An 8,089-nucleotide genomic window follows, 5' to 3' on the forward strand; every position below is an offset into this window, starting at 1 on the left:
GACAGAGGGTGATGGTGGAAGGTTTTAATCTGAGATTACAAACAGATCTTGATCAATTTGGTCAATGGGCTGAGTGGCAGATTGAGTTTAATTTGGATAAATACGAGGTATTGCATTTTGGTAAAATAAACAAGGGTAGGACTTAAACAATTAATGGTAAGCCCTGGGTAGTGTTGTAGAATAGAGACACCTAGGGGCTCAGGTACATAATTCTTTGAAATTTGGTAAGGTGGTTAAGAAAGCGTTTAGCACGCTTGCCTTCATTGCTTTGAGTATAAGAGTTGGGACGTCATGTTGAGGTCGTACAGGACATTGGTGAGGCCCATTCTGGTGTCCAGTTCCGGTCATCCTGTTATAGGAAAGATGTTATTAAACTGGAGAGGGCTCAGACAAGATTTACCAGGATGTTGCCAGGAATGGAGGGTTTGAGTTATAAAAATAGGCTGGAACTTTTCTCTCTGGAGCGTAGGAGGTTGAGGGGTGACCTTATAGAAGTTCATAAAATCATTAAGGGCATAGACAAGGGGAATAGCAAAGGTCTTTTCCCTAAGGTGGGTGAGTTCAAAACTCGGGGGCATATTTTTAAGGTGAAAGGAGAAAGATTTAAAAAGAACTTGAGGTGACACTTTTTTATACAGAAAGTGGTTAGTGTGTGGATTAAACTGCCAGAGGAAGTAGTGGATGCGGATACAGTTACAATGTTTAAAAGACATTTAGATGACTATATGATTAGGAAAGGTTGGGAGGAATATGGGCCAAATGCAGACAGGTGGGACTAGTTTAGTTTGGGAACATGGTCGGCGTGGACTCGTTGGACCAAAGAGTCTGTTTCCATGCTGTATGGCTCTATGTTCCTCTCATTATTTTTATTAACATAAATATTAGGTAGCATACATTTTATCAACTATTTTACACTCTGGACTAAAGTAAAAATTACTCTGAAGGTCTTGTTTCTTCAGTAAAATAGGTGAGAAAAAACTTCTTCACACAACAAGTGGTTCAGGAGTAGAATGCACTGCCTGCTAGTGAAAGGGGGATGGGTTCAACTGAGGTCTTCAATAGGGCATTGGAAGATTATTTAAATAGAAACAATATGCAGGGTTGCAAGGATAAGGCAGAAGACCAGCACTAAGTCAAAACTCTCACACAGCTGGTGCAGACACAGTAGTCTGAATGGCTTCCTTCTGCACTGGTAACAACTCTGCACTTCAAATTCTGAGAGTTCCAAGGAAAAATCATGTTGGACTCAAAATATAAACAGTTGTTTCACTCTCCAGAGAAGCTGACAGACCCGCTTCAGTATTCTCTGCTCTTATCTGTAAAATAATACCGTATTTATTCTCACAAAGTAAATTAAGCAAATATGCTGTCGCTGGTAGTACAGAGGTAATATCACAAGATTAGTAATCCAGTGGGCCTGGGGACAAGGGAGAAAATTCCATCATAGCAGCTGGTGGAATTTATGTTTAAATTAGTAAAAATCTGGAACATAAACATAGCCTCAATGATGGTAACCATGAAACTCGCTGATTGTTGTAAACACCCATTTGGTTCACTTCAGGGACGTAATCACTCATCCATTGTACCTAGTTCTGAAAGGGTTGATATCTAATTGATTTCAGTAAGAACCACCCATTGTGATGATGTAACAGGGATTCAGTTAGAGTAAAGCTGGAGCTTGTAGGAGGTGGATTTAGGGCTAGTGTGCTTCAACAGTCTTGGTAGTAAAGTAGGTTATATTCATTTTACAGGTTACAGTAATGCTGTTATAGAATCATAGAGTCATTCAGCATGGAAACAGACTCTTTGGTCCAGCCAGTCCATACCAACATAGTCCCAAAATAAATTGGTACCACCTGCCTGCGTTTGGCCTGCATCCCTTCAAACTTTTATTATGCATGTATTTATCCAAATCTTTTGAACGTTGCAACTGTACGCACATCCACCACTTCTTCTCGAAGTTCATTCCACACACAAACCACTCTGTATAAAAACAAAATTACCCCTCGTGTCTTTTTTAAATCTTTTTCCTCTGACCTTAAAAATAAGCCCCCTTGTCTTGAAAACTCCCACTCTAGGGAAAAGGCACCTGCCACTCACCCTATCCATGCCCGCATGATTTTATAGACCTCTATAAGGTCACCCCTCAATCTTCTACACTCCAGTGAAAAAAGACCCAACCTATCCAGCCTCTCCTTATAACTCAAACTCTCTATTTGTGGCAACATCCCAGCAATCTCACATTTGTTGTAATGCAATACATAATATGTTTACTGAGCAAGAGTTGGGTCAGAAAGGTGGATATCCTAGTCCACACTAAGCCACTTCAAGCTGGAAGGGACCCACACACATGTGGCAATAATTAAATGGTGTCAACTAACAGAAATTAGAATTCAGGAGAAACCAGGGGAAATAAAAAACATGACAATCCAGAAAAGGAACGGATATTGTTGACTGCTGACGACAGTGAACCCCAGAAAACTCATGACGACACTCTACACACAAGAATATTTCAGAGAATGACACAGAAAGCATTCCAGACCCGACAGGAAATGTGCTGGACCAGGGAAATCTGCAGCTTCAAAGCAAAGGTACAGGTTGCAAATCTGTGGGAGTGGCCCTAAGTCTGGGTTAAATCACTGACTCGACCAGACATCAAGAATTCTGAGCCACAACCAAAAATTCCTTGTACAAAAATTGAAACCTTTAGCAATGCAGTGATTCAGGCTGAAAGATCAATAAGCTAAAACAACATTGCAACACTTATCAAGTGTGACCATCATAGTGCATGGACACTACACTGGAACAACACAACTAAGAAGGGCCCAAAGGAAAACCTGTATATTCCAGAAGCAAGAAGCAGGAGAAATCATGATTAGGATTTGTAAATTTAAAGAATTATGCAATTCTGACCTTCCTTTTGGAAGCAAGGAGAATACTGTGGGAGTCAGTGAGACACTCAAGTGTGTGAAAATGGCCATCACACGAGTGACAGGCAGCACAATCCTCCAGTGGAGCAGCAAAGAGCACGGGAACAATCATCACTGCAGAATAACAATCTTTACAGAAATGAAAACTCAATTAGGAAGTCACAGCATTAGAAATGCTATATCCATAAAGATTTAATTAGAGATAACAAGGTGTAGAGCTGGATGAACATAGCAGGCCAAGCAGCATCACAGGAGCAGGAAGGCTGACGTTTCGGGCCTAGACCCTCCTCTGATGCTGCTTGGCCTGCTGTGTTCATCCAGCTTGACACCTCGTTATCTCAGATTCTCCAGATCTGCAGTTCCTACTATCTCTGATAAGATTTAATTAGAGTTTTTTTTTAAACTCATTCACAGGATATGGGCATTACCAGCTCGGTGAGCACTTATTGCACATCCCCAATTTCCCAGAGGGCAGTTAAGAGTCAACCATTGCACTAAGTTTGGAGTCACATGTAGCCAAACCAGGTAAAGACATAAGTGAACCAGGTGGGTTTTTTCCAAGAATTGATAAGGATTTTATTGCCATCGTTGGACACTTAATTCCAGATTACTGTTGAATTCAAATTCCACCATGTGCTGTGGCAGGATTTGAATCCAGGTCTCCAGAACATTACCTGGGTTTCTGGACTTATAGTCTAATGCTAATACCATTAAACCATTGCCTACCAAGTTGTGCCAAATAGAACATAAAACTGGACTTCCTGGAAAAATAATGAGGTATAGAATAGTTTCTAAACAGGTTAGTAGGGCAGAAACTGAGCAAGTACATACACTTCTACACACAATAGAGAATGTTGCTCCAGTTGCACTATGAAAGTGGATACCTTAATTCATGATAGACCACTCTGGGCCTGAAGAAACCAAAACACAATACCATCTTTACCAGTCTGGCCTAGGTGTGATTCTAGAACCATAGCAATGTGGTTGACTCTTACCCGCCTTCTAAAAGATCCTAGAAAGCCATTCAATTCAACAGTAATTACGGATGGACAACAAATACTGGCCTTTCTAGTGATGCCATATCCCATGAAAGATGTTTTCTTTGAAGTTACATACACAGTAACTATTCCTAAAGTGAAGAATATTGTTTTGATATTGGTGAATGCTGTCATAGCCCTCAGTAATGGGATAAGCGTTCTCTCTCTAATTACTGTGTTCAGCAGTTTGAACTGAGCGTACAGGAGTGTCCAACATTGTAAAATTAGGACCATTTTGTTGTACAATTTCACTATTCTAATGTTTGATAGTTGGAGGGAAAACGTGGTTAGCTCAGACAGATTCGAGATGAAATGCATTTATTTCAATATCTTACAGCAGGCTCTTCACCAGACAAATATGGAACACTTCCTTTTGAAAGACTCCACCTTTGGAAGTGCTATCTTTCAAACGAAAACTTAAATTGAGGCAGTCCGCCCTCTCCGGTAGATGGAGTAAAACCCCACGACATTGTTTGAAGAAGAGCATGGAGATATTTCCCCAGTGTTTTGGCAATGATATACTTTTCACGTGACACCGGTACAACAGATTATCTGTCACATTGCTGTCAGTGCAGCTTCCTGAGTATAGTTTCGTTGCTACATTGAAAAAGTGTCGAAGCTTCAGAAGTATTTCATTAACTATAAAGCACTTTGGGATGTTCTGAAGTTGTGAAAGGTTTTTTTAAATGCAGGTCTTTTTTAAAATGTTTAATTGTTTTATTTACCCAGCACGTGTTTCAATCATAACACTGAAGTTCTGTCGTCCCTGTTTGTCTTCTCCTCAGAACCTTCGCTATAAATTTAACTCTACGCAAACCACATGTGCAGTGCTCAGTCCTGGGGCAATAACAGAACAATCTTTGTTCTTATAGCAGGGTAAGCTGAACATTTAATCTCCAATTGACATTTTGCTTTTTTATCAGTGCTGCAAAGAAAACTGGAAAAGTGTGCAACAGGACCATCAGTCCCTACTTTGGGAATGAGTCCTTTGCAAGACACTAGCTACAGCAGTGCAGCACTAGCTCAGTACTGCACTGAAATGTCAGTCTGGATTACATGCACAGATCCTCTTAATGGAGCTTGAAACAGTCTGCCCTGGAGCTTACAGCACTGACTGAACTGCAGCCAACATCAAAATAACACACACACAAAAACAACGAAAGAACTCTGGATGCTGTAATAGGAACAAAAACAGAAGTTGCTGGAAAAGCTCAGCAGGTCTGGCAGCATCTGTGAAGAAAAAAAAATCAATGTTAATGTTTCAGGTTCAGTGGAGGAAGGGTCACCAGACCCAAAACGTTAACTCTGATTTTTTTTCTTCACAGATGCTGCCAGACCTTCTGAGCTTTTCCAGCAATTTCTGTTCTTGATCAACATAACACAAACTCACTTGAAGATTCATGGCCAAAAAGGCATTTCAGACTAAAATTTGATCTTCCTTTTCTAGCTACTTTCAACCAAGCAGTGGGGATATCCATGGCATAAACCTTCTGCATATACATAAACCTGGTGTTTCACTAAGGAAAGGGATTACCCCAATTACCCCATGGACTAAAGCCACCAGCAGATGAGAACCACAGGCTTTAGTCCAATTGGCTTGACTGCCTTGGGAACATATCCCTTATGCAAAAGTAAACGATTAACACTGACTCTGCAATGTGGCTGGGTCAAAGCTGGAACTAGCCAACTGAACAGCACTTCGAGTCTACCTCCACCAGCTCACTACCACCACCTCAAGGGCAACTACGACAGGCAATGAATAAATAGCAGGGAAGAAATACACACACACAGGAAAAAATACATTGTTCGACCGGAAAGGAAATGACGGTAATCAATGGAAGCCTGCTTATTGAGAAAGGAGGTACACTTTAATTTAGCCTACACTAGCATTTTTGCACACACACATACACACAACCTTTTTTTTTCTCTGTAAAACTTTGCCGCAAAAGAGGGGGTCTCCACTCTCTAACCATGGATTTGCAATAAGCTGTGGAGGGTAATGGGCTCACCCTGTTAATATTCCTCTGGCTCCTCAGGCTGCTCAATGGCGGCCTCCCGCGGGTTGAATCCGTCTTCAGTGGAGTAGAGCACCTTCTCCACCTGCTGGACCAGCCCGTTATCTTCCTGCTGGTTCTCCTGGCAGATCATCTCGATGTTTCTCAGCTTTCCGAAGTAAAAGTCCCGTTCTTTCTCCAGCTCCAGCAGGTCGCTCTTCAAGGCCCTCACTTGCTCGGCCAGCTCGGCCACATGAGCGTCGCCGTTACCCGCCATGTTGTTGTTGTTCTTGTCCGGGGCGGCGGCGGTTGCGGCGCTTTTGGCGGGAGACGGGCCCGACGTCGCCGACACCGTCACGCCGCCCGACTTCGGGTGGGAGGCCTTGGAGCGAAGCAGCGAGGTCCCTGACGATGAGGACCGCACGGCTTTGTCCTTCTTGTCCGGGCCCGAGGCGGCACTCAGGGTGCTCAGCGTCTTCTTGGGCTTGTTGAAGACTAGGCCCGAGGCGCCGGGGGCCGGGCCGGCCTCCTGACCCTGGCGGGCGGCTACCGGGTCGTACGGTTTCCCGTCGTAGTTGGCGTCGAAGAAGCGGCGGAACCACTGCAGGAACTCGAAGTTGTCCTGGAACTTGCCCTTCATCAGCTTGTCCACCGCGATGATCTTGTCCACCTCCATCTTCTTGAAGGCCGCCTGCAGCAGTTTGAAGTTCTGGATGTACTCGTGCTCCAGCCTGGCCAGGAACTTGACTTTCTTCAGGATGATGGAACCGGGGAACAGCATGTCCATGAACTGGCAGTAGGCCACCCCCGAACACAGCTGCTCGATCTTGGTGTAGTTCAACTGAAGAGAATCGTTGACCCAGGCCAACATGTCATGGCGGCTCAGGTTGTCGCTGGTCGAAGATGTAAAGTAAACGTTGACTGCCATTCGATTTCAGTTTAGGTTTCCCACACTTCTTTAAAAAAAAAATTCTCCTTTTCCCCCTCCCCCCACCCCCACTTTTGCTTTATTTTTATATATGTCTCTGGTTAAGGTTAAACTGCATCTCACTCCTTACAGTGACCTAACGGGTTAGGTCACAATAAATGTGGTTAAATATGTTGCAGAGCACTGTCGAGCTTACAAATAAGTGTGGGTGTTTTTAAACCAAAGAAAAAAGCCAATTTTATTCAAAGGAAATATCCGTGTGCCTGAATATGGTCGGACATCCCCGCGATATCGCACAGGAATGTTGTTTTACACACTTGTGATGTTCTGGAGCCACATCTTGAGAGTCTGGGAGCAATGATCAAAACGTTGACAAATACCTAGGGTTTTTTTTTGCTTTAATTATTCACAGGATGTGAGAGTTGCTAACCAATTTATTACCCATCCCTAATTTGCCCAGTTAGGAGTCAGCCACATTGCTCTGGAGTCACATGTAAACAAGCCCAGGTAAGGATAGCACTAAAACAACAAACCGTGGAGATCACAGCGGGTCAGGCAGACAGCATCAGAGACAGCAAGCTAACGTTTGGAATCTAGATGACACTTCATCAGAGCTGAAGTACAGATTCAAGCATCTGCAGTAATCTGCTCCTTCTAGGTAAGGACAGCAGATCTCCTTTGTGTTTGATTCTGTGTTTATCTCAAATTTCCAGCATCTGCAGTATTTTGCTTTTACTTAAAGAGGATGTACAGGTAGCTGTAAATTGGGAGAGGGGAGTGTGCAGCGGGACCTGGGCGTCCTTGTGCCCCAGTTGCTGAAAGTTAGCATGCACGTGCTGCAGGCAGTAAAGAAGGCAAATGGTATGTTGGCCTTCGTTGTGACAAGTTTTGAGTACAGTTATTGCAGTTATACAGTGCCTAGGTGAGGCCACACCTAGAATATTGTGAGACAACAAGGTGCAGGGCTGGATGAACACAGCAGGCCAAACAGCATCATAGGAGCAGAAAGGCTGACGTTTCGGGCCTAGACCCTTCATCAGAAAAGGGGGAGGGGAAGGGGGTTCTGAAAAAAATAGGGAGAGAGTGGGAGGCGGATAGAAGATGGATAGAGGAGAGGATAGGTGGAGAGGAAACAAACAGGTCAAAGGGGTGGGGATGGGGCCAGTAAAGGTGAGTGTAGGTGGGGAGTTAGGGAGGGGA

General features: G+C 43.6%; 1 protein-coding gene across 1 annotated transcript; it reads right to left on the minus strand.

Moving 5' to 3' along the window:
* Nucleotides 1-5,664: 5,664 nt before the first annotated feature.
* On the minus strand, nt 5,665-6,889 carry LOC109916972 (microtubule-associated protein RP/EB family member 1-like). Its single transcript, XM_020516726.2, has one exon. It carries the CDS (start codon nt 6,887-6,889, stop codon nt 5,981-5,983), a length of 909 nt encoding a protein of 302 aa, XP_020372315.1. The 3' UTR covers nt 5,665-5,980.
* Between the last annotated feature and the right edge of the window lie 1,200 nt (nt 6,890-8,089).

Source organism: Rhincodon typus, chromosome 26 (assembly GCF_021869965.1).
Source record: "Rhincodon typus isolate 14 chromosome 26, sRhiTyp1.1, whole genome shotgun sequence".
Classification (NCBI taxonomy): Eukaryota; Metazoa; Chordata; class Chondrichthyes; order Orectolobiformes; family Rhincodontidae; genus Rhincodon; species Rhincodon typus.